At 37.6% G+C, this 26,825-nt stretch overlaps 3 protein-coding genes across 6 annotated transcripts in view; 2 read left to right on the top strand and 1 right to left on the bottom strand.

The window, feature by feature from the left end:
* The first annotated feature begins 271 nt into the window (after nucleotides 1–271).
* On the top strand, nucleotides 272–11,139 carry LOC131672006 (soluble calcium-activated nucleotidase 1). 3 transcript variants are annotated; one of them, XM_058948906.1, is made up of 6 exons: nucleotides 6,322–6,365; nucleotides 6,547–6,857; nucleotides 6,936–7,247; nucleotides 7,324–7,527; nucleotides 7,593–7,750; nucleotides 7,832–11,139. In XM_058948906.1, the coding sequence occupies exons 1-6, from the start codon at nucleotides 6,355–6,357 to the stop codon at nucleotides 8,042–8,044; spliced, it is 1,209 nt and encodes a 402-aa protein (XP_058804889.1). In that variant the 5' UTR covers nucleotides 6,322–6,354; the 3' UTR covers nucleotides 8,045–11,139. The 3 variants fall into 3 exon arrangements, with proteins under 3 accessions (XP_058804888.1, XP_058804889.1, XP_058804887.1); XM_058948905.1 differs by lacking the exon at nucleotides 6,322–6,365 and adding an exon at nucleotides 272–277 and having other exon boundaries at nucleotides 6,547–7,247; XM_058948904.1 differs by having other exon boundaries at nucleotides 6,547–7,247.
* Nucleotides 11,000–18,519, top strand: LOC131672009 (tetratricopeptide repeat protein 39C-like). Its single transcript, XM_058948910.1, has 19 exons — nucleotides 11,000–11,139; nucleotides 11,856–12,028; nucleotides 12,465–12,602; nucleotides 13,317–13,518; nucleotides 13,944–14,142; nucleotides 14,400–14,600; nucleotides 14,692–14,860; nucleotides 14,991–15,189; nucleotides 15,508–15,756; nucleotides 15,952–16,160; nucleotides 16,235–16,339; nucleotides 16,874–17,015; nucleotides 17,095–17,198; nucleotides 17,264–17,384; nucleotides 17,447–17,578; nucleotides 17,651–17,766; nucleotides 17,825–17,992; nucleotides 18,063–18,155; nucleotides 18,214–18,519. Exons 2-19 carry the CDS (start codon nucleotides 11,876–11,878, stop codon nucleotides 18,343–18,345), a joined length of 2,832 nt encoding a protein of 943 aa, XP_058804893.1. The 5' UTR covers nucleotides 11,000–11,139; nucleotides 11,856–11,875; the 3' UTR covers nucleotides 18,346–18,519.
* A 50-nt stretch (nucleotides 18,520–18,569) lies between these two features.
* Nucleotides 18,570–26,825, bottom strand: part of LOC131672005 (voltage-dependent T-type calcium channel subunit alpha-1G) — a 45,178-nt gene continuing 36,922 nt past the window's right edge. For both annotated transcript variants that reach the window (XM_058948902.1, XM_058948903.1), the window contains exons 30-35: nucleotides 26,635–26,765; nucleotides 26,383–26,532; nucleotides 25,549–25,841; nucleotides 24,600–24,909; nucleotides 23,079–23,622; nucleotides 18,570–22,974 (exon numbers count right to left, since the gene is read on the bottom strand). In XM_058948902.1, coding sequence (XP_058804885.1) covers nucleotides 22,491–22,974; nucleotides 23,079–23,622; nucleotides 24,600–24,909; nucleotides 25,549–25,841; nucleotides 26,383–26,532; nucleotides 26,635–26,765 — 1,912 coding nt within the window. In that variant the 3' untranslated portion in view covers nucleotides 18,570–22,490. The remainder of the gene's footprint in view (nucleotides 22,975–23,078; nucleotides 23,623–24,599; nucleotides 24,910–25,548; nucleotides 25,842–26,382; nucleotides 26,533–26,634; nucleotides 26,766–26,825) is intronic.

Below are 26,825 nucleotides of genomic sequence, written 5' to 3' on the forward strand. Positions count from 1 at the left end.
TCCAGTAGTTTTCTGCTGCGTGCGCAGCCTGGAATGCCCGTTATTGCTATTGGTATTGCACTTTAGTGGTTTCAATTATGAGAAACTTGGCGTGATGCGAGTGCGTGCTGTTGAGCCCAAAGTGATTCACGTGATATGTAAGGATTTTGTGGTCTTGTTTCCGAGAAGTACGTATACAAGTCAATTGATAAATGCGCACTTAATTGTCATACGAAAGCAACAAACAGATTTATTTTACGAGGGACATTTTTTCATGCGTACAACTCTCGTTTTTAAGGTAAAGTTTGTATTAATATTGTTAGTCTTTTACGTACTTTTTTATTCAAATGCATTTTCATTTGTCAAGTGTAATCAGTCAAGCTTTGCATATTTCAGCGCATTTTTGCCTCGTATTTTATTCATCAAAATACCAGCATGACTTGTAAATTATAAAATATGAAATAACAATTTTTTTCCAAATAAGAGTATATTCAACCAGTTTCTGAAAATATGGATTCATAATTAAATTATCGAAAATAAATTTTAGGTATGATTTGAAAATTGCAAATTCAAACGAGCAACTCGTGTTTTAGCCGGTAATCTAAAAGCCTACTTTACCGACAGGCTTATAACACAAATCGTGTTTACGGCGAGTGTGCAGTCCTGAAGACTATATATATGTACAGTCTCTATTATGCTAAATACTGCTGCTAGTGATGTAGCGTGATGGAAAGAGTAGGCGTAAGAGTATACTCATTAGCATTTTTTTCATATTATTTACATGAAATAGCGTAGTCAGCCAACCTTCTTTACATACATGATAGCACAGGGTGGACAACCTTTATTATTGTCCAAAATGAAATATTAAGCAAAAGCAACTGATACTATGGTGCGTATTAATAGGTACGGACTCTAGGCTTCGCAACTTGTAATCATTTATGTTCATTTAATATTCACTTTTGAGTAATTATAAAGCTTGTCCACTCAAGAATGGTGTAAAGAATTATTATATTTAATGAGAACTCTAAAATAACAGAGTATAATGGAGTTCACGCGTAGCATTCGTATCGATTAGACGTGTGATATAATCGCTCCTCGCGAGTGTTATTGTTACGTTGTGCGTGTACGGGCCTAGCCTGTCTATTCCTCACAATCAAGTGAAAGTTGTGCAGTGAATATAACCATGACACCTACATCTCCAACCCAATCCCCAAAAGAAATCCCAACGTTCACAATCAACAATTCCTACACCAGCTATGCTTTAATCGCTCAAAAAGACCAAACTCCCAAACGTGACCAAGCCATCCTTATGGACTGTGTAGGAGACCTGACACTCACGGACTACACGTGTGTCATAGGAAAAATTGTCAAACCTATCAATGTCCTGTTCGCTTCAAGAATATCTAAAAACCGCATCTGTATATACTTATCAAGCAAAAATCTAGCTGACGACTTCACCGACAAGCATAAGACCATCACAATCGGCGAGCACGCAGTACCTGTCAGACCACTAGTAAGTAAATTCAAGAGAGTAATCTTCTCAAATGTCTCTCCGAGTATACCAAACTACATATTTGAAGACATTCTCGACCAACTATTAGTAAACAGAGGGTCCCCTGTTATACCTCTGAAAGCTTCAATCACACAAGAAGGATATGAACACGTAGGTAGTTGGCGCAAACAAGTATATGTCAAACCGGAAGATATCGAGAAAATTCCCACTCTCTTCAAAATCAATTATGATGAAGTTAGCTACTTTATTTACTCGAGCACAGACACTATCAAATGTTTTGCTTGCAACATAGAAGGCTACCTAGCAAAGGACTGTACTAACGTAGAAAAAGCAAACATCGGACACATGGAGATAGACGAAACAGCTGACTCGCAAAGCCAGAACGATTCCACGATACCACAAGCACCGGATAATACTACTCTCGCGCAGAAAAGATTACATTCTGAAATCAGCTCGAACGAATCACAGATTAGTCCTACTCAAACTACCAACACAAGCATTAGTCCTAATGAAAATAAAATCAAACAAGTGCGCAAACTAAGTAAATTAGACGCCGATACATCAAAAGAAGCAACAGTAGGCACTGTAATGACTAACAAACAAGACGAAAGCGATGAAAATGTCAAAATGTCCCAACAAAATAACGAATTCGAAGATGATCTAGACGTTAAACTTCGCAGCATCAGAGGTTACTTGAACACAGATGGAACACTTCTAAACTATAATCAATTTAAAAGTCTTCTCGAAAACACTTGTAAAGTCAAACAACCCATCGACATTATCAAACAATACAGCCCTGATCTAGAAAAGTTTAAACAATTTATTGAAGAAGAAATTAAACCAAACGTACGTAACTCTAGCATCAAAAATCGCTGCACGAGACTAGTAAAATGCATCGAACTACCAAACACAAATCTTACACCAGACCCAACACCAAACAACTCAGATGTAGAATAAACTTACTAAAAATGGCTAGAATCATGCAATGGAATATAAATAGCTTAGCACAACAATTCGAATACCTGCAGTCCCTAATTTCCCAGGAAAAGGCTGATATCGTATGCTTACAAGAAACAAATTTAAAAGGTAACGAAAAAGCTAAAGTTAAAAACTTCTATTGTTATAACAAAAATAGACAAGATTGTTTAATAGCCAGTGGCGGAGTATGCATTTTAATTAATGAAAAGTTATACAGCCAAGAAATAGTTCTAAATACAGAAATTGAAGCAGTCGCCGCACAAACGGTTATTAACAATAAACTTATCACGATCTGTAATGTGTACCTGAGCGATAAATACAATATCAACAAGGAAATGCTACAAAACATAATCAACCAACTCCCTCCACCTTTTATACTTCTCGGTGATTTTAACAGCCATAACTCCTTATGGGGCTCAAACAAAATTGACAATAGAGGGATAATCATAGGAGAACTTCTTGAAAATAACAATATCGAACTACTTAACAATGGTGCTCCGACGTACTGCAGCCCGGCTACCGGCAACTTAAGTTCGATAGACCTAACTATCTGCAGCAATGACCTGGCCCTACTACTCAACTGGGAAGCCCTCGACTATTTATACGGAAGCGATCATTTTCCTCTCGTGACGACTATATTCAACACAGAAATAAACGAAGCAAATATCAAAATCAAGCGCTGGAAGTATTATAAAGCTGACTGGAGAAAATACGAAGAAAGCATCAATTCCAAAATCAATGAGCTCGAACTATTAATTAGCATATTCGCCGACAGCAACAATAACGACATAAATAGCATCATTGAAAAATTCAAAGAGATAATCATTTACGCAGCCAATGAAAGCATACCTATTAGCTTTCAGAAAACTCCTAAACACAACACTCCATGGTGGAATGAAAACTGTGAAACTGCTGTTAAAAATGCTAAACGAGCTTTTAACACTTGGAAACGGAAAGGAACACTAGAAAACCAAATTGAACACAAACGATTAAAAACAATAGCAAAAAGAACTATAAAAACCAGTAAAAAAGAATCTTGGCTGGAATTTTTAAGATCTATGAATTATCAGAAGCCTATAAACCAAATCTGGAACAAAATCAAATCGATCGAAGGTAAAAACTCTCATCAAACAATAATTTTAAAAGAAAACAACACTGTAATAAATGATCCTTACACAATATCCAATAAACTAGCAAAATCATTTGCAAATAACGCAAGTGATGAAAATCTCACAGTAGAAATTCTGCTATACAAAAAATCTCAAACCCCTTTAGAAATTCCGCAAGACGACACCAGTAGCAACACAATAAACCGGCAAATCTCTATGAATGAACTAACATCGGCACTTAATAACAGCAAAAATACGAGCCCAGGGCCAGATTCCATTCCTAACATATTTCTCAAACAACTCTCATCTAAAGGCATTAAATGTCTACTAGATATTTACAATTTAATATGGTCGAGGAATCTTTTTCCCAACGAATGGCAACAAGCTACTGTTATACCAATACTTCAGCCCAACAAAAGTAAATATGACAAAAATAGTTACAGACCAATAGCACTAACATGTTGTATGTGCAAAATCCTAGAAAAAATCATTAATAAAAGACTTAAACAGGTTCTTGAATCCAATCACATGTTGAACAATTGCCAAAGCGGATTCAGAGAGAAATGTAGCACAACTGACTGTCTAGTCACACTTGAGTCAAACATAGGAGAAGCCTTTGCAGTTAAACAACATCTACTTGCTGTCTGTCTGGACATGAACAAAGCCTACGACTTACTATGGCGCCGAAGAATTCTACAAATATTAATTGAACTCAAAATCACAGGACACATCCTGCATTTCATCAAAAATTTTTTATCCAAAAGAACTATAAGAGTGCGCATATTTAATATACTATCAGAAGCGATATCAATCGAAAATGGTGTCCCACAAGGGTCAGTGATTAGCGTAACATTATTTCTTATAGCATTAAACGATATCTTCCAACTCATACAAGCTCCGATTAAATGTACAGCCTTCGCCGATGATATTACCTTACTTTTACAAGGGAAAAACATTAATACCAGTATCAAGCTCATGCAGAACGTACTAAATAAATTAGTTGAATTCACCAATACGACCGGATTCCAATTTTCGTCTACAAAGTGCCAAGCCATATTATTTCAGAATTACAGCAATAACAATCAAGACACTCAACTGACCATCGGCAAAGAAACCATCCAAGTAGTCGACCAAGTTAAAATTCTGGGCATCATCTTTGATAAACGACTAACGTGGAAAGCGCACATCACTGAACTAAAAAATCAATGTATACGTCGACTGAATACATTAAAGTGTTTATCCGCAAAAAATTGGGGTGCTAGTCAACAAGTACTAACTAACACATACAAAGCTCTAATCCAATCAAAATTAGACTACGGTTGCGTAGCATACGATTCAGCCAGTGAAAGCACACTGAGCAAACTAAATGTCATACTACATGAAAGCATGCGAATAGCCACCGGAGCTTATAGAACCAGCCCAATAATCAGTATTCTCAGTGAAAGTAACATGATACCCCTAGCTTTAAGACGGAAAAAGTTAATTCTGAACTACGCTATAAAACTCTTGCATTCACCTCATAATCAAGCGCACTGTCTCCTAGCAAAAAATCTCAGCATTTATGATCCAAACAAACCACAACAAAGAAAACCTTTTTATCAGAGAGCCAAAAAATATCTCAGCAATTACAACATAAGTTACAATGACTTTCTTACCTACGAATCTACTACAACTAACAAAACATCTAAACCAAGAGCAGATGAGGAAACTATAAAACACAGTGAAAATAACGTCTGTAAAGAAACCAATTCCTCTTCCAACCCGCTCCATATATACACAAGGATCAGTTTGTCGGCCAACAGCATTGGAGCCGCCGCTATCCTTCCTTCACAAGAAAAAGTACTTTTGAAGCTACCAAAGTATTATGGACTGCAATCTTCGCAAGAAATATTAATCCTACACATTTTATGTAACACTACCTTTACTGGAAGAACAACGATTTACACATACTGCGAAGACTTAATCATCCAACTGCAACAGGATCAACCGCAAAACACGATTATCCAACACATACAGAATAAATTAACTTCCCTCCAAGGGATAGTTGAAATAAATCTAGCTGATCCTAAAGGCAATAAGATCACACATGATACAGCTTTAATGGCCTGTCAACTAAACTATCCCATAGAATGCAAAATAAATCAAAGCATAGGTATCAAAATGGTGAAAAATGAGATAAATAAAGAAATGAACAACCAATGGATAGAAGAAACGAATCACTGCTCACTACGAAAAATCAAAAAACATGTATTTCAGTCCAACCCGGCCACCAAGTTCAACAGAAGAAATCAAATCCTTATCACAACTCAGAATTGGACACACCCCTCTAACGCACCAGCATTTTCTGAACAAAGAAGATCCACCAATGTGCGATAAATGCTTTACTCGACTTAATATTGAACACTTACTCCTACACTGCCCAGAATACCATAATGATAGACAAAAATATAAGTTATCTAGTGACATAGATACCCTACTCAATAATGTAAACCAATGTCAAAATGTAATTAAATTCTTAAAAAGAACAAAAATAACGAACATTATATAATTTAACCATGCAATAATATATATCTTTGTATACTTAAATGTTAACTATATAAGATCCTGTAACGGTTTTACCTATGTATCACTGTCGCTAATACCCACTCCGGGGGATGCGACAATAAATAAATAAATTAAAGAGTATAATGGATTCTACGAATTTTATAGGTTAGGTTATACGACATCCTCGTGTATTGATATCAGTAACATTAAGTCAGAGCGAGGATCTAGGGCATGAAAGTGAGGTTAGTTGATTCAAGGTATTGAGTTAGATACCGCTTGATAAGACGTGTCGTTTCTCGTGCGAAAAGTCAAATGTGTAATCGAAATGAGCTTATGCTAATTATACTGAGACTGCTTTTATAATTTGAATTATAACAACGCCACGTGGACGCTCAAGTAATAGTAAAAGCGATTGGTTTGCAGACGTCGGCGGGGTCGTCGTGGCGGAAAACCACATCTGGACCGAAACCTCAGTGAAGATGAGATGACAACGCAGACAGAACCGCTTTTGGAGCAGTGTAGACACTCCTCCAACAAGAAAATGTTATCTCGGGACTGGAGGCAGGCACTTCGTACTCCACATGTCTACAGGGTGGGCAATAGCACCTTTAGGGTGCAAAGCCACTTTGCTGTTTTCATTTTCTTCCTATTCTTCATTGTATTTTTGTACTATGGCTATCCTTTACTAATAAGCATTGTCTGTCCAAACCCACCTTCAAATACTCTACCACCATGTCAGTACTACTTTTACAACAAAACGTATCCTCTTACTGCACCAGTCAAACAGTTTACTGGAGTATCTTATTCCATAGCTATGGTTAGTGATTTAGATACTAACTCTAAAACTGTGGATCAAGTAAATACATGGTACAGTTATTTGAAGAAAGGAAAACTTATTTGGATGCCATCAAGAAATTTTATATCAGTATCTTGGGAGGATGCAGCAGTGATACTTTCCTCAAACTTAGCTATGAAAGGTAGAGGGATGGAGCTTTCTGAACTTATTACTTTTGATGGCAGATTGTTAACTGTTGAAGACAGGACAGGGATGGTTTATTTTTTTGAGGGAGATAAAGTTTATCCATGGATCATATTGATGGATGGCAATGGCAAAAGCTCTAAAGGTGTCTATTGTTTATACTGTCGTATGCTTTATAGCATAATAGTATGAAATTATAATTTTCATTTATTGTTACCTAGGTTTCAAATCTGAATGGGCAACAGTTAAAGATGAACAATTATACATAGGAAGTATGGGTAAGGAGTGGACTACATCCGGTGGAGAGTTTGTACACAATAACCCAATGTGGGTTAAAGTGATTTCACCTCATGGAGAAGTTCATTCCAAAAACTGGATTTCTAATTATAAACGTTTGAGAGAGGCCTTAAATATTGAATTTCCTGGTACTTCCAAATATCACAATTAAATTTCCTACACAGAATTAATATTAATTTGTTTTAATCTTCAGGATATATGATACATGAATCTGGAGCTTGGAGTGCTATTCATCATAAATGGTTTTTTCTACCACGAAGGTGTTCAAAAGAACAATACAATGAAACCACAGATGAAATGATGAGCTGTAATGTTATGTTGACTGCTGATGAATCATTTGTAAATATTCAGGTACTTACTATCCACAACGATTTGTTTACATAATGTGATTTACATTTTACATATTTTTTAAATAATATAAATGTTGTTTAGGTTACTAGTATTGGTACTCTTGTACCTGTAAGAGGATTTTCAAGTTTTAAATTTTTACCAGGCTCAGATGATACAATAATCGTTGCCTTGAAGACTGAAGAGTATCAAGGGGCTACTGCTACCTACATTACAGCATTTAACATCGATGGCCGAATTATTATGCCAGATCTTAAAGTATCTGATAACAAGTTTGAAGGCCTTGAGTTTGTATAATGTTTCTCTATGAAATGTATCTAGGTTTTAGTAATTTTGTATAATGTGTAAATAATTGTACAAAACTTATTTTTACAATTCACTTGTTCAAATGTTTACTTTTGTAAATCTGTAATGAAACTTGTTCTATTGCCTATTAATAGTGCAACATTTTATATAATAATTTTTAAATTATTCATGAAGAGTAGTTGTTTAAATTATTTAATTTAAAATTAGGCAATAAAACAATTTTTCATAAAGTAGAATACTTTTTGCTGGTATGGAGATTCAATGCCTGGAATTTAGTTGTTTACCATACATATGTAAAGCAGAGTGCTTTAAATATTAACTGAATTACGAAGTAATTAGCCAAACTGATGATTCTGTTGAACAGAAATAATAGAGATAGACAAGTGCGTAGGATTCTTAATAAACGTATATTTTTCTTAACAGTTTTTTTTAAGCGAGATGTTTTACAACTTTCTCAAGCAATTGTTTTAATAGCAATGATGGTTATAATTGTAATATATAAAATTTGAATGAATAATCATGACATTGCACTTTATAGAAAATAATACGTACACATTTGTCACAGTTACATTTGTCGATGTGACGCACGTTATATTTTCAACAATTTGGACATGAATTAATAGTCAGAATAGTGTAGAGATAGTCAGATTTCATAATGTGATGTTCGAAAACATTCAAGATATAACGTAACTCCGTAACACTCCGTGGTTGTGGCGAAATTTTTCATTTCCCATGACATTTAACCAAACAGCAGTTACATTACTTATTGTTATTTGTTATATGCGATAATGAATGAATAATTTTAATGCGGCTAACTTTGCGTCAAACATTAAACTATTTTGTTTGAATATCCTTGATTTATTTATTTAGAATTCTTCTAACGAGAGCCAAACAGGTTTTCTGAACATATATTACAGAGAATATTTGAATTACTAGTTGTCAAGTTTAAAATTATCAGTCTAAGCAGCATGGAAAATACCAATAAAGAAAATTTATAAATTATATTAACAAACATTATATTGATCAAGCTTCTTCTGATGTTGCTCGGTAATGCTGCTTTGATATTTTGTTTTTACTTCAAGTTAAAATGTTTTGCTCTAGTATGTAACTTGTTCACGTATCAACATGCCAGTCGAATACTGACCACGTTTTTGCAGTGCAGAACGGAGTATGTGTCGTTAGATTTTTGAAATAAAAATCTTATTAAAAACAAACTTTACATCAGAATAAAATAATTACCTTACTAAAATTTTTAGAAATTCCTCGTTCCTCGTGATTCGATAAGATTCAAAATATATTGGATATTTTACGACGAGACATTCTAAATTAATGTTAATTTTACGAAAAAAAATAAAGTAAATTGAAACCTGTAAAATTTGATTTTCAAACAAGTCAATCATTGAATATCAAAAGTTAATTAGAAAACGCCATCAACAGCTTGATTATTCAACCGACAGATTTGCACTTTCATTTGACTTTTGGATCACCGAACGAAAAAACATGCTAAGAAAGCGAATCATGAGAAAGAAGGCAAGAAAAAAGCTTTGCTATCGTCAGCGAAATAGTCGAAGTGTGCCCGCGGTCAGCTCTTTTTTATGTGGAAAGTGTACGCACACGCGCGCACACACACATATCGCTGATAATATAGCCGACGCTTCCGCGGCTCTGCCGGCAGTGGCGCCTGAGCGACCGCGTGTGTCGCATCGTCGCACGCGACTTTCGTGCAAATAAAAGCTCTCAGGGTCAGGGCTGGTGTATTTCCAGGCTTGCACGCCGAAGAAAATCAATAGAGATTCCAAGTAGTGAGAGAGAGAAGCATAACGTACACACACGCGCTCTCACCTTTAAGGGTTAGTCGACCTCGTGCCGCACACCACCACCACCAATGGCCCTGCTCTGAATTTGAGCTCTTCTGTGACGCGTACTATAATCAACAAAAGGGTTTGTTTTCAAAACTCAGCGTGTTTTACGGCGAGCTTTTTTCTGGGGCCAGTGTGTTGTTCCCTGCGACAAGTGGTTTTCACGTAGTCACAAATTTTCAAAATTTTCCTTTTGTGCCGCAAAGAACACGAAGTGACGCTTTTTTCTTTTTTTCTTTTTTTCTTTTTTTCTTTTTTTCTTTTTCGTGCCTCAATTTGGTCGATATTGTAGGATTACGATATTCAAGCTCCCTTATATGCGCCAGCATACGTGTCAGATACGTTACGTAAAGATTTCACTGAGCTTGTAGTATTCGTTTGCTTCTATCTTTTTTCTCCCTTTTCAAGTATCGTTATCTATGAGTGAATCTTTGCAGTTGTGGTCCATTGTCGAGCTTCCGAATAGCACTGCATATAGCCTCGCATTTAATTCATGAGAACGATAGACTATAGACTGTAGTGGAGATAGTCTTTCTAAAACAGAATCCCCTGTGATATACGTTTTGTATGTTTGATTACAGTGAAATAATTTAGTTTTTCATCTAACTCTCCTCGTTAATGTTGTAGCGACAGTATTTTCTAAATGGAATAGAACACTTAGAAATAGTCTTGCATACATTAGCGACCGGCATTCTATTGAAGGACGCTCTTGATAATGATCGCACGCGGTTAAGATAGATCCCGCTTGGCAGAGTACAAATACGATTTCACGAAGCTACGAGAAATAAAACTTTGATCTCTTGTCGCCCTTCGTACGAAAAGAACATTCCGCGCTGCTGGCATCTTTCTGAAGAATACAGCTTCATCTCTGACGTTTATCTTGCTTTTTTCATCACTGCGTCATGAGAAACGAAAACTTGCCGAATCAAAAAGAACGCGACGTGTAATCTCGGCGCAAACAAACAAACAAAGGAAAGAAGAGAGTGCACAGCAGCAGCGCGAGCAGACTTGCGCAACTCGGCGGAGGCAAGGAAAGAAAAGTAGCAGAAGCCGCCCGCGCTGCCGCGCGACTCACGCGCACGTGCAACGAAGACAGTCGGAGGATGATAGCCGGCGGCAACTATACGACGGCCCACGCGGTGGCGACTCTGCGACTGCTCACTCAACTCGCAGCCGAACCACCCGAAATGTACACTCATAGTTAGTCCAGCTTTGCTTTTATCACCTGTGAGTTTCATTAATACAGAACACGTAAAATCAAATCCTGACTTTCAATCGTATTTTGTGTATTATCATGATTATTTGTCAAGCTACAATTTAAAAAAAATAAAAATTAGCACATAGAAGTCACGTATTTGTCACATGTTAATGCTGCTATGTAATAATCACCGTTTATCAAAAAGCTGAATGAAAAGCGTTACGATGATCATCTTTTCACGAATGGTTTATGTGACGGGTTTTCCATTAAACTTATGGCTTCTTGACTGAACTCCCATATAATGTTTTTTTTCATATAAGTTAATTTCCGATAGTAGATAACGTGCGTCTTTCTCAAATAAAATGAGATGAGATTAGATATAGGAGGCAATTTAAACGTGAATTACAGGTAAGATAAGTTAGCCTAAAATCACTTCTGTCTCACTCTCTGCTTCGACCGTAAGTGGCCAGTTAGCAAGTTTAACAACATTATTTCGGCTAGAAGTTTGCACTCGGAGTCAGGGAAAGCTTGACTCGACATGAAATGAACGAAAATTCGCTGAGAAAAAGCAGTAATATGTGAATTGTGATGAATTATGAGTTCCGAATCTCGGCGCTTGTTCGATTTACCGAGACAATAAGACGCAGCTTTATCAGAGAGTTTGACGGTCGTACTCGCGCGGCATTTTGACTGGAAAGCGAGTGAGAAAATAACGAGATGAACCAATTTTGCACCATTGTTCCAGAATAAAAGCAGATCGAGCGAATGGCGTCGTCAAAATCGGAGGCCGATTGGTCTCTAGCTCGAAAAGGCATTTCGCTCTTGCTCAACAATCAGACGGAAGAAGCCGAATCGCTGTTTACTCAATACCCAAAGAGCTTTCATATGAAGGCTGGCAGAAGCTTTGTGTTCTTCATGGTAAATATACTTATTGTATATGAATATTGTTCGGATGCACTACGAAAAATACCCGTTGAAAGTCGATTGTGACGCCGTGTGTGTTCCGGTAAAAGAATAAATTTCATATTAAAGAAAGAAAGCGCAATATTGAATCCCGCGTTATTTGCTTTCTGTGTGTCGATAAAAATCATATCGGATATCTCGAATAAAAATTCCATTCACGTGACGGCGTGACAAAAACTTCTTGTCAAGTATAAACACACAGGGAGCTTTGCCACCGAGCGAAATACAACTCTCGAGGAAATTCAGCAGGAAAAAAACGAGAGAGTGGGGCCAATTAGCGCGCACACGCGGCTGAATAGACCATTTGCTTTGTCTTTTTGCTTTCAACGCCAAGACACACAAAAGAAGTCTTTTATTATTGTTGCCGCATGGCGCACGTGTGTGTATACAGAACGCGCTCATGACGTTCGAGGACGACAAGCTCCAGCAGGCGGTGCAACTTCTGCGCGACATGGAGAGAGAATGTGCCGGGGACATTGGCTGGCTTAGATCCATGAAGACCAGGGTTTTTGGTGAGGACACTTCTGATGTGAGTTATCAACACGAACATTTTTATCAAGAATCCAAACGAAAACTTATTCGAGATGACAGTTGGATTGCTTTCATTGCAAATCATTCGAGACATTGAATAATTTAGCAATAACGGGCTCTTTCGAGCAGACTTACTCTTGAAAGCTTCATTCACGCTAGTTCAATCGTCAGCTTTGTCTTTGCAAAATTTATACTTCTGGCACAACTGAACAAATGATTTCGTTGATCCATGTTATTTGAACAAGCTCAGCCGGTATTCGGGCAGAATACTGTAAAAACGAGCACGCAATTGGAAAAGGAATGCTAGAATATCGATATGGAGTGAAACTGAGTGAAACTGACGGATATTATACCGTAGTAGACGCTTCGGCCAGGCTTAACACGCAAACATTCATTCTATTCAAAATGGATCTTGAAAGTAATTCAAGAGCAGTCCACCAAATCGTCTCACTGTAAAAAAAAAAATAAATAAAAAAAATAAAATAAAATAAATGAACAATTATAAAATAAAAGAAAATGAGATAAAACAAGTTTGAATCGAGGAAGAACACGGCTATCTATGAAGAATCAGCCAGCTATGATAATTCACGTGCTCGTCATCGCGCGCAACTGCGTCGTGACGAATTTCGTATTCGCGCTGTGTGCTTTGCGCGAGTCCGTTGGCCTTGGGGCGAAAGTAGGCATCGAGCGAATATACAAATCCTCGTTACAGAGCGAATACGTGAGGAAACTGGAACGCCAGGTGGTATTGGCCGACTCGCAAGTATGCGCAGCTCTGCTCACGTTACTTCAGCAGGAAATCACGGGTTACGTGAGAGGTGGATGGATGCTTAGAAAAGCTTGGAGAGTCTACCAGCACGCTTACAATCAGATACTGCAGCTCTATCGGCGCACTTTTGGCAACAATCCCTCTGGTAGGTTCTTCTACGATCCTCTTGGCTAATTTAATATGCATGAGCTCTGTGCGATCGATAGCATTGCTTCCACAATTGCACAGCCTGTCTGTTTTGCTCTTAGGGCTACTACAGATACTTACCGAAGGCTTGCGCGCATGTAATACAAAGCGTTTCAATAATATTGAAATAAAGCAATTAAAGCATAAAAATTGAGAGACAAGAAATATTTCGATAAGCGATTCTATGATTCCTCGTGGAAAGTTTAAGTGTAGAACCATCAGGTTTTCACTGACGTTTCTCAAGTTGACTCAATTCTGCGAGAAGTTTTTTCGAGAAAGAATATCGCGCGGGAAGTAACGAAAAATGTAAAACGATTACACAGAGCGCCAAATTCGCTGACACCATTATTGAAAAGCAATCTTTGTCTGCGCAAACGTTGGCAGGCTTCCATTCGATGTGCAATACGCCGGCCGGCAACGGCAGTCCGCCGTCACAGCTGCAAAGTCCTTCAGCATCCGAATGGTCAGTGCCGTCGTGTAACGGCATCTCATCGCCGGAACCGTCTGCGTCGCCCGCGGGCCTGCGCAGCTCGCTATCGATGCTTTTCACCTTCGCCGGGATCACCAGCGAACAGCCAACGCCGTAATTCTTCATTTTCTCTTGACGGAAATAACATCGCGATGTTATGCCATTGTTTCTCACCTTCTTTTTCCTTCGCTGTGTAGTTTATAGATGGCATCACACCAACTTTCGCGAGCCAGAATTATTATTTCGACTGATCGATGTTTAACCTTGACCGATGTCGTTTCTCTGCTTCAATTCAATTATCCAATGTTTTTTTCCTTATTTTCGTCGTCTAATCATTTCTTTTCTCTAATCGTTTCCTCAAATATTTACAGATTCATTGAACCGTCCGAAGTAATTAGATTAATGTCCGCAATCAGTTTTGGATATGGAATCTTCCAGCTGTGCGTTAGTTTATTACCGCCATCCCTAACGAAAGTCATCCATTTTTTGGGTTTCGAGGGAGACAGGCAAGCCGGTCTTACGTCTCTCATGTACTCGAGATTGAGTGATGATATGCGAGCACCACTTGCCACGTATGTGTCAAGCACGCTCTATACACGGCCTCGTGCCCTCTCCAGTTGGCGCATAAGCTTCAACGAGAATTAATATACATCTGCTTTTTAGATTGGCCTTATTATGGTATCACACTATCGTGAGACCGTTTTTTGCCCTTGACGGCTCAAATGTCAAAGCTGGAGTTGACGTGGCTAAGGAATTAATTCGCGAATCTCAACCAGAGTTCAAGGATTCGGCATTGTTTTTATTTTTCATGGGTAGGGTTGAGCGTTTGCAGGTAATAAATAAAACAAATTGATGCTTTGTTGTTTAAAAGCATAACGTTATTTGTCGACCGCGCAAAAACATGTCGAAACCGATGTAGACGCGTATAAATATACATCATAGTTTGCTCTCTTGATTTCAAGTCGAATGTCAACGGCGCATTGCGGGCCTATGAGAAGGCCGTGGCGCTGTCGACGCAGCGGGAGGTGAAGCTGCTCTGCTTGCACGAGGTTGCCTGGTGTCATCTGATTCGGCTTAATTACGAGGATGCTCACACCTCCTTGACCAAATTGCAGGAACAGTCGCGTTGGTCCACCAGTTTCTACGCTTACCTTGCTGCTGGTTAGTTTATGTATTTTGCTTTTTTTCTCTCTTCCTTTCCTTCTTTCGTATTTTTCTCGACGTGCGAACGATTAGAGTCCACAGCAACTATTTTAAATAATGTTCCCTGAAGGTGTTTGTACAGATTTTTTGGGGGCCAATTAATTTTTCAGCTATGTCGATGTTTGCACGATATATTTCTAGTTTTCATAGTTTTTAGCCGCATGCCGAGATTTTGCAGAAGCAAATTGTAAATCGTTTATTTACGTTTGACGCAAAGTAATACGCTTGTATTTAACAATCGAGCAAAAAAAAATTAATTGAAATTTTTGTTGATAGTTTGCTCGGGCGCAGAAGGTAAAACGGAGCAGCTGCTGGCAACGCACAAGAAACTGATGCAATGCGTGGCAGTAACACGAGAGACACAGCTTGGTTTGTTCATATCTAGACGATCGCCGAAATTGATCGATGAAAATAACGAGCGAGCTTATCCGCCGATATACTACAAATTGTTAGTTTATGAGCTATTGTATCTGTGGAACGCCTTACCCTCATGCACCACTCAGGCACTGCACAGCATTCTAGTTGGTAAGTTTTTCGACTTCCTTCGTAATGAAAGGACAAAGTGTATCGTTCCGATGACGCAAGACTTACTGTCGGTTGATTATTATTTATTATACAGTTGCTTTCGATGAGATGGTGTATAATTTGTTGCACAGAGAGTTATTCTTTCTAATGATGATTAACTACCGTTCGTTCTTAATTCAGAATTGTTTGTTCTAGAGTGTAAAAATAGTCATTCAAAAGAGCCGATGGATGGTTTATGCGGTTTGATCGAAGGATCTGTTTACGCATACCTCGGAGACAAAGATGCATCAGTCAGGTGTTATCGCAGCTGTTTGAAACGTCGACTTCCTTCCAGAGATTTGATGGACCAGCACATCAGTGCTTTTGCGCTCTACGAGCTCGGCAATATATTGTCTAGTGGAATAGTGAGTTACTTTTTTAAGCAGAATTTTGACGAGGAACTTATAATTAATTCTCGTATAAACTCTAACCTCCACAGAATGTTGAAGAAGGTAGATGCTTGCTGCATAGGGCACTGTCGCAATACAAGAATTATGACTTTGAGAGCCGTCTAAACGTTCGCATCCACGCAGCACTAAAGAAAGTATCATAAGAGAGATCATATATACGTATCTCTATATATTTTCAGGGAATATTGTATTTTATAAATGCGCATGGTTGCGAAGGTATCTGATGCTAATCACGAAAAAATCTGAATGTAATTATGTAAAGTTAAAATCAAAAATTCAATCAATTTCGAACTCGACGTTATATGCTGACCGTTAGTGTAAAACCACGGGTTTGCGTCTATTCATGCATTCCAACCTCGATTATGTAAGATATATAATGTTTATAAAGTTTTTGAACCACATTTTCTTTAGAACGTTTTATTATTCTACCTACTTCGGGCAAAATTATTCATCGACTCTCTCCGCTGCCACCAGCACTGAAATTATCTAAATATTCAAGGTTTATGTTCACAAAAAAGATATGAATTGAATCTCTTCTATTATATCGTAGAAAAAATATTAACCACAGGTAATGCATCATTGTGAAGGTGGTTGCAATTGAAAACTATGCTCGCGCTTGAACCTAAAAATGTCAACAAAATACAATTCTGTTTGCCAATGATTTTAAGGAGGAGAGTCCGATGAGTTATCAAAGTGAGTGTACTTATGGCATGGGTTATTGTCCAACTCAAGTGAATAACTGTCGAAAATACGCCTGGTATTGCAAGTTCATCAAACCTTTTTTCATGTTCGCAGTATCGGTTATGTTAGGTGAGCGGTAAAAGTACATATATTGTTATTTACAAAGCGTAAGTTCAATATTTGATTTGTAAGAGTGAAATTGTTGCAGCTCTGTCAGTGTCGGATCTTAGTGAAAAATATTCTTTCGCTAAATCAATTCAGACAATACGATCTGATTTAAGTGTGCTAAGAAATAATTTGGACATAATATCGGTAAGGTTACGTATTAATAAAATTTATTATATTTTTGGCTTGAAACTCATAATTATTTGCGTTAGAATGAGGTGAGAACATTGAAGGAAACCAGAGACGAGTTTAGAGGTAGAATGAAAGAAACTATTTGTGTAATACCTAAATTATCCGAAGCAATAATAGAATTAAGAAATGAGCTTTCTGAAGGTATCCGATTACATAACCAACAATCGAAAAATATGAGATAATATGTCTTTTATACACAACAGGCATGAGCGAGCACACGAGAAAGTTAATGGAAATCATGTCTCCGGAACGGATAAAACAAATAGTTCGAAACGAACTACAATCTTATGACGCAGACAAAACTGGCATGGCTGATTACGCCCTTGAAAGTTCGGGTGAGACGGCGCATTAAAAATTAATTTTAGTTGCGGAACTTTCATTTGTGAACTAGTATGTAACCAAATTAGGTGGTGCCATTCTTTCTACGAGAGATACCGAAACTTACTCAGCAGGAGTTTCAGTTCTCAAATTATTTGGAATACCTTTTTGTCGCCAACAAAACACTCCAAGAGCAATAATTCAGGTTATTTTATAGCACAATTTTGCACAACCATCGAGACTTATCTTTACTATGATTATAGCGAAGAGTACTTCCTGGTGAATGTTGGGCTATCAAAGGTAGTCAAGGTTCTGTCGTAATTCAGCTTTTTGGTTCCGTTCGAATATCAGGCGTCAGTCTTGAACATATCTCACCGATGATTTCCCCTACTGGAGATACGACCAGTGCTCCCAGGGACTTTTCAATATGGGTTAGATTAAAACATTATAATGTTATTTTAGTTTACGTTATTGCAAACTTGTTACATTTAAATTACTCAGGGTTTGCTTAACGCTGGAGACAAAAACGGAAACTTATTGGGTAGATTTAAATACGATAATTTTGGACCTTCGCTACAATATTTTGAAATGGACGTAAGTTCATTCATTTGAAACTATTGCCAAGATAAAATCTAACATGGATTTTTTTCAGAGAATATGTGACACACCGTATAAAATTGTTGAATTGAAGATCCACTCGAACAGTGGTAATGACAAGTATACCTGTATTTATCGGATCCGAGTACATGGAAATCTTGTATCTTATGAAGAAATCCCAAGCTAGCTCAAGTACATTCATAAAAGTAGGAGTCAATCGATCTTGAAAGTATTTTGATGTATTTATTATAGATGATAGGGCAGTTTATTTACAAAAAAAACTTGAGAGAGGTTCTCAAATTTTTCAGAAAACTGTTACCTTAAATTTTGTATAAGCATTATCTTATAAGCATAATTTTATAGTCTGAATAAATATAAAACAGATACAAAGAATAACACCCAACGTAATTAACGTAATCTTCACTCAATATATTTTCTTTATACAGTTTTTACATTCTAATCAATTATTTTGCTATGTTTCATTTTGTTCTAAGCAGCTGTCTCTCATACTTCCACAATCAATAGACATTCTCATTTGTTTATTTTATAGTTTATTATTTCAACTTTGCAATTCTCATACACTCATGGGTTTTATTGAACCCTCGCAGTTCAAAAGAATCTCATTTATCTCGCGCGTGTTTTACAGATTTATATATTATATACATCGAATGCTCATTAAAACAAACTACGGTTCTTATTCTTTTTTCATTTGCTAGGTGTACGTAAAATAGTGCATGAACTGCGACGACCAGGCAGTTCTTCAGCAAAAACTGTTACTTTTTAAATATATTTATCTGCATTTATTTTAATCAATCATTTTACTTTTTACTTTAATTAACTTCATTAATTTTATTTTCGCTGAATCAAATCGCTCCATGAAATTTGAACGGTATACCAACAAAAGTGGAATACGCATCTGCGCTTTAATGTCTATTTTTATATGTACTGTTTTTTTCTTCTGTTTACACATTATAATTTACGTTTTAGATGTATAATATAATATAATTTTAGCATTTTACAGCTCCTCTCTTTATTTTTCAATTTATACAGAGGATCTGTAAAATTATTACTTTAGCGTCGTATCTTTCTTTTCGTCTCTTATTTGCAAAAAGATTTTTACGACGTATCCCTAATAATAACTTTTTCATAATTGATTATAATTTGTTTATTGAGTTTCTTTCTTTTATATCGTTTTATTATATTTTGGTTTAAAATCTCTGATGCCTTTCCAGGTCTATGAAAATCATAATAAATGCTTAGAAAGTGTTCAAACTAAAAATGATTGAATAGCGCAAGAGGCGCATCAAAGTACCAATAGAAGTATTATTTTGGTTAGTTTTCGCAATAAATGTTATTCGGCAGACATATAATAGAACTGCACTAATTTGCACTCAGATTATACGCTAGATAATTCGGAGGTCAGTCGTCTAACGCTATCGAGCTATCGAGATTCGGATGTGGTGCCAAGTAGTAAGTTTTAGTTGATATTATCATTTGTTCGAATAATGTTAATAAACAAATTGCGCCAAATTATAACTATTGGTACTCGATTATTACGTTGCATATTGAAATCTATTGTTCGCCATTTGCAACAGTTTGCAAAATAGATTGATTGTCAAAACGTTTGATTGAAAAGCTAGTAAATTTTACATGCTCTCTGTATTTCATTATTAAGTGTTTGAAACTGGTAAATTGACGTAGTTTTAGTATAGATCTGTAATTTTTTACTTCAATAATGTAAGTGAAAAGCTTTCCTTAAGAAAATCTGTTTAAGTACAGAATCTAAATTTGCTTAGAAAAGTATTTATTGTATATCCTAACATTCAAAAACTAAATAATACTTTCTAAAAATTCTACATGATTTCAGTCATTATAATATCAAGTAATGTATTTTGCTTATTATGTCCCAAAAATTAAACATCAAATAACTAAATTTAACAGTTTTATTGCACACTATCTACTTTCAACACAAAATTTACTTTCAAATGTAGAAAAATTTGATTTTAACTTTCATAAACTTTGTGCAGTGCAGTAAGATCAAACAAAATTGCCTTTATAACAATTATTAACTTACTTCATTACTATTCATTGGTAAAAATAAGAATATGACTAACAATATTTACAAAATATGTACAATATTTTTGTTAACAAATATGAAGTTCAATAGAAAACAATAAAATTCAAGCACCGTTCGTAACATATATTAAACACTCACAGTTTTAGTGCGCACTCATGAAATATTACTTTTAAATCTATGAAATGCTGTTTTATTGGAAAATAAAACGAGGTTAGTGGCACCACTACCGAGCGAAGGTTCGTCAACGTCTGTGAAGGCATAGAGTTTCTTTTTTAAACTCGATAATCGTTAAGTACGCTATACATAGTATCAAAATAAATCACACCAAGTGTATAGAGTAGAATATAGTACATTTATGTACAGATAGCGTTCTATTTTTTTCACAAGTCGCTTTCGTTTTTTTTTATATTTCGTTTAGACTTTCTCTTATTCAAAAAGTTTCGCTAGCGCACCTACTTATTTACTGGTTTTTTTATTGAATCTTTTTTAACTTCGTCGCTTTTAATGTTTTTTATTATTTTCTCACATTTTTAGGAAATATACTATAATTAAAATATATCACAGATGTTAATAAAAAATTCTCTACGAAGTCAAAGCAGAGTAAAACGAAGGATCATTCAACTAGTCGTCTCAGACAAAGAGTCAAGCATTCGAAATGGCAACAGGTAGGTCAATATTATACGTTTATTCTAATTTCATTGTGAGTGGGAAAGAGAAAGAAGTTTTTGAGAAAATAACGCATTTTATAACGTCAAAGTCTCGGAAGTACTTTTCCTCTATGAAAAGTTGTAAAATTTCAGAAAAAGTCCAAAAAATTCTGTAGAAAAGTGCGACAGTGTAGTTATACTCCGAACGTACGATCTCAAAGAGCTATGTAATAGCTGTTAATGGACTCGCGTTTTTCTTTTTAAACTAAACACACGAGTTGCTAAACACTTGTTCAAGTTTATATAGAATTGTCTAACAATACAATGTTATTGCTTATTTTTTCAGACAGATATTTTTTTTAAATTAGAATGACGAGATTGTCAGGTTGTCGCATAGAAAATGTCGAGAGAGAGAGAACTTGCATTCGTAACTCATCTGGAAAACCAATCCCGAGACTCCGAGTATTCAGTGAAAATCGCCAGTATGAAGAATTATCGATAATTCTTTTTTTAATCAACGACAGAATATATACCGTCCTTCTTGGACTGCCTCGCGCCCGCACGAGCGCGTAATTTGCATATGTACGCACGAGGAAAAACTTTCGGTCGGATAGGTTTTCATTGAAAAAGATCAGGAATGTCAAGTAGAGCGAAAACACCCAGTACATAGAAAATCGTTAGGATCCAGTTGAAATGATACCAAAAGTTTTCCTCTTGTTCATGCAACAAAACTGCATCATTGGTTCGGTAAACAAGCTGCTGTTCGACACAGTAACGTCGATGTCTTATCTAAGTTGTGGCTAATTACCATTGACGACTCTTGCTTCGTTTCATTCAATCATTTTAGATATTTTTTGGTCACAACGTTGTTTATCAATTAAAAGGACGACTTTTATCTCATTCAACTTGTATAGTTTTCTCAAATCTTTCTTATCAAATGTTCGCACGGTCAACGCTGGCATCGTTAACAATAACAGTATTTAGAGATTGTCATGAGAGTGGCAACATTGTGTGGCGCTAACAATTTGTAATAACAATATTTTGAACAACCAAATTATCTTGTTGATATTTTTAACTCTTCGTCAACTATATATGTTTTTCAAGACTCCAATAACAGTTCGTACAACAAAAGAACAAAAACATCGTCAATTCACGCATAAATTCAAGAAAAATCTTGATAAAACTCTATCATTACAAGGGCTATAGTTACACTTAATCTTATGAACTGTTTTCAACTTTCAAACTTCATTGCTTATAATCCGCCTGTTTTGTAATTAATCTCACATTGTTTCTTGAGAATAATTACTTGATTTTCGCTCGGTCAATCTGTAGCACAATGCTGGACTGATTATATAATGTAATGACTTGACTTGTCTTCTTGAAAAAGGCGTCAAAGGCGAGAGAAGGTGAATCGTGTGTATTTGTAATGTATGTGTGTACGTTAATTAACGACTATATTGTCATGCACTACAGTCTTTCGAACAGGACAGCGAAAGTTTTGCTCAGAGTTCACTACGCTTGTGTTGCTTTTTTTATAATTGCCCTCTTTTAAAGTCACTACGACGAAGACAGATCTTTTTCATGAAAATGTATCACCATTTACGATTTCTACGCTTTAGGATCTTCTCTGGCAGAACTCTTCTTTCGCCGTATACCCTGATCACTATAGCCGGGTTGCTGGATGACAACGACTTCGGGTTCAGTATCTTTCTCAGCATCATTCCGCTGGGTTCCCGTCTCGTCGACGAAGATCCGTAGCTCGACACTGCTTGAACCAACACCGACACTCACGTACTTGCCCTCATCCTCTTGTTCCTCCTCCTCCTCCTCCTCCTCTTCGACCACTCGATCGTCGAGATCTTTTTTGGGCTCTTCAATGGTGACGACGGGTGATTCGGCCGACTCCTCCTTGACGTAGAGTTGGCTGAAGGTGAAGGTTGACGTAGGCTTGAGACGGGAAGGACGTCTCTCGTTGATGATGGACTGCACGTCAAAGTCTTCCGGTGCTGGCTCGCTCCCCGTTGGTGGCTTATCTTCCTTGATTTCGCGACGACCGTAACTCGATGTGCTAGGCGACCTCGAAGCGCTGAAACTGAGTAATGACGAGTCAATAGCTGCATCGAAAATGAATTTTAGTAATAACGTTAGTCTGGATGTTAGCAGACAATAGATGTTCGAGAAAGAGGAGGAGCTCACCTCGAAACGCCAGGACTAGTGGTATCCGAGGAAAGGAGTTCGGGCGTGGGTATTCTAGCCTTGGCGGACCGTAAATCCGCCACCGGACATAGGAAAGCCTTTTGCTTGTACACGGCGCTACTAGTGGTGTCTCCTATGCTTGAGGTAGTAGAGTTAGTCGAGAGCCGACGTTGCTGTTGCTGCTGCTGTATAGACTCGACAGAGGATGGCCTGGAGGGTGGGCCAACGGCGAGGAAAGACCTGCTCTCGGCTTGCACGGAAATTGACGGTCTTGCCGCGAGGTATTTGGCGCTGCCGTAGGCAATGGACGAGGACGAGGACGAGCCTCTTTGCGGGATGATCCGTGGCACGCTGAGATTACTCGCAGGCTTACGTATGAGTTCGGCTACCTCAAAGTGCATCGGAGGCGTGGAGAACATGCCGCCGTGGCGATGCTGCGAATGGAAGGTCTGACGACGTTTCACCTTGAATTTCGATGGCTTTGCTTGCCGTTGCTGCTGATAGATCGATCGTCGATTGTCGTCCATTGTTGATACAGATACGTCTGCCAGCAAAGTCCAGATTGTTCTTAGAATATAGTTTGATACGACCTGGTAGTTTACAGTTGCGCAGTGTTTGCACATTTATTGCACATTGAGATTTCATTGAAATATTCAAAGGTTAACGCAGTTTAACGGGGATGCTTTGTTAATATAACAATTGAGATTAGGCTGATTGTTATAGTATTTTTTCACACTTAGATCTGATTGATATTTAGAAAATAAGTAAATATGGCAAAGCTCATTAAACATTTGTTAGTGCAATTTAAATTTAAATCTCAACTGCGGAAACATTTGGAAAGGGGAGTAGGGCATGATCAAATTTTTCCTGTCGTGACATTAACATCAAAACGTCTATTGAGGTAGTGCTTAGATGTAATCTTTCATAAGCAAAAAGCTGTGCTAGTCGCAAGGAAAATCATTCTGTACGTGTCGGATTCTAAAGAAAGTTTAATTTAAATATTTGTAAAAACGTTTTGAAAAATTGTAAATGTAAAAAAGTATGCGAAAGTTCTGAAAACAGCCGGATAAAAAGGTAGTCACAAAATAATAATCTCATAGCACATCCAATGAATACAGTAGAAGAAACACGCACGGGATTGATTTTGTTGGTTACATAGGTATAACGTGATTCCATTTGCATGAATAAAATTTAGTGAGAGTGTAAATAAAACGAGAGAAAGATATAAAAAAAGAATAAGCGACTGGCCAAAAGATGAGCCCTGCGGGCAGTGGCCATATCGATTTTTACCTCCCGTAAGGTCAGATATGGAGAGAAATTTGAAAAAATGAAAGTCTATCATCGAGCTGGAAAAGCCATGCCTTGTTAAAATCAAGTTATCTGCAAACAAAAGATGAAAAATTGGAGGTGTGAAGAGCGCAGCGTATAGCGGGCAAAGATGTAAAAGAGAAAACAGTCGAATAAAAAGTAAATTGCATAATCTCGGTCGTCTAATGAAAAGAGAAGCAAGCTGATGTTCACCATGAAAACTACCGTCGTTGGCTCTCTCTCTCTCAACAGGTGGATTGTAGATGAAGTTGGAAGGCAGCGAACGTACTTTGGACAGTCCCGGACGTGCAGCTGAAAACTCGTCGATACCCTCAGGCTCGACATCCTCTCCTTGCTCGATCATTTCCAGTTTCTCCTCCAGGGCCTCCAAAGCTTTCCTCTTAGCCGCATCACCTTCCAACTCTTCTTCGTCTTCCTCCTCCTCGTGGACTTCCAGCAGCTCCTCCTGCTCGGCTGCCAACTCGCGCTCCAACTGCGTCTCCATGTCCAGTTCATCTTCCATCTTTAATAAGCGCACACATGCGGCTTTTTTACGGCTGTACACTACTATCGCGTAGTACATCGATAGAACTGTTTTTACGTTTGAAAAAAATTTAGCAAATTAAATTTTCAGATTTTTTCCAAATTTATAAACGTAGATTGCGTGCAATGAATCTATTCGATTGTGCACTACAACCGAATGCACAATTCAATAACTATTTTCCGCTGAGAGGATTGCACGTGGTCGTTGCAACACTTAAATAATCGAAATATAGCTTTTATATTGTCAGCGGTTTGACGCGAACATAGTCAAAACTCTTTACGCTATATTTTAGCAGTAGTGCAGGGTCTTTTCTTGATGATGAAAAAAACATTCTGCTAGTTTTCATTCGGCTTTTGCTCTTGACATATGTTTTAGTCAGCGTGGATGCTCGTAATTAGTAAAATGCAGTTATAAAAGCTCGCATGCCGTGCGTATACGTAATAAATAAATGAAAATTCGACGACTCAAGAAAATGTTAGCTATTACTTGCCTCAAATACATGAATGTATGCGAGCAATGATTAGTTGGACATACGAAGAAAAATCAATTGTTCGCTATAAAAGTGTCGGATCAAAAAGGTGAAGCTGGAGTGCGAGAGACGGCAAAAAGAAAACTCACCTGCTTGTGACTCTCCTCCAGATGTTTCATCAGCACGGCAACGACGACGTTGACGAGCACAAACTGCGCCATAAGTACGAAAATGACAAAGAAAATGGGCGCGATGATGCTGCTAACGCAACAATTTTTGACGCAGTCGGCGGCGTCGTCGCAGTTGTCCCTGAGGGTGTCCTTCATGATGCCATTCCAATTGTCACCGGTGGCAACTCTGAACAGCGTGAGGAAAGCCATACCGAAATTGCTGAAGTGCGCGTGCTCGCCGAGGCCTTGACACGGCATCTCGTCGCTGCACTCTGCATGTACACAAAACACAGACACATACACTCGTGCGTTTATGCATGAGACGTGTGAACTTCGCCAAGTGCTAACCCTCGTTATTCTAGCTCGCGTGCGCGCACACGTGCACTATATACCTATGTATGACTGCTCGAGTGTCGAACTTTGAATTAATGGCGCAAGCTCGCCACGGCGTGAGCGAGTTGACGCTCGTTAGCAACTTTTGTAGTGGCAAGTCGTCTGCGCATAATTAACGATTGTACGCGCGCGCCTCAGTTATATGAATGCTCATCCAATAAGCGCCTAATCATCTTTCTTTTAATTCTCATTCGCTTCACTTTACGTTATAGCGAACGAATAGTTTTTTTAAAGTCACTTCGACAATAAACTTCCGCTGCACTTTGAAAATCGTTGACGATGCTCGGTGAATAACGAAACGTTAGTCTTTCCCTTCGGCAAAGTGTCAGGAAAAGCAATTTCATTATACGCATAAAAAAAGGTCCAGTTGCCAGACCTGCTGGCAGAAAGAAAGATAATTTCAAAAGAATTTGAGCTTACCTAGTCGCCCGAAAAGCTCCACTCCGAGCGCGGCGAAAATGAAGAAAAGTAGAAAGAACAATAGACCCAGATTTCCAACCTGCGGTAGCGCCTGCATCACTGTATCTAACAATGCTCGTATGCCTTTGGCCATTTTCAACAGCTTTAAAACTATAAAAAAAAGAAGGAAGAAAGACAATTGCAAGTTTTTTATATAAAAGAAAAAAAAAAAAAAAAAAAAATTAAATGTGCGCTTTATCGAGGAATACGAACCTCGAGCTATCCGCAAAACTCTCATTACGCGAATGATGGTCGGATTAATAGGAATGATTTTAGACTCGACCTCCTCCAGTACAATACCCACGACCGAGAGTATGACAATACCGATGTCCAATTGATTCCATCTGCAAACAACACACATTGCCACATTGCACAGAAACGGGCAAGCGGACAGCAGACGAGAA

This window comes from Phymastichus coffea, unplaced genomic scaffold (genome assembly GCF_024137745.1).
Source record: "Phymastichus coffea isolate CEN01 unplaced genomic scaffold, Cenicafe_Pcof_1.1 PCOF00140, whole genome shotgun sequence".
In the NCBI taxonomy this organism is placed as follows: Eukaryota; Metazoa; Arthropoda; class Insecta; order Hymenoptera; family Eulophidae; genus Phymastichus; species Phymastichus coffea.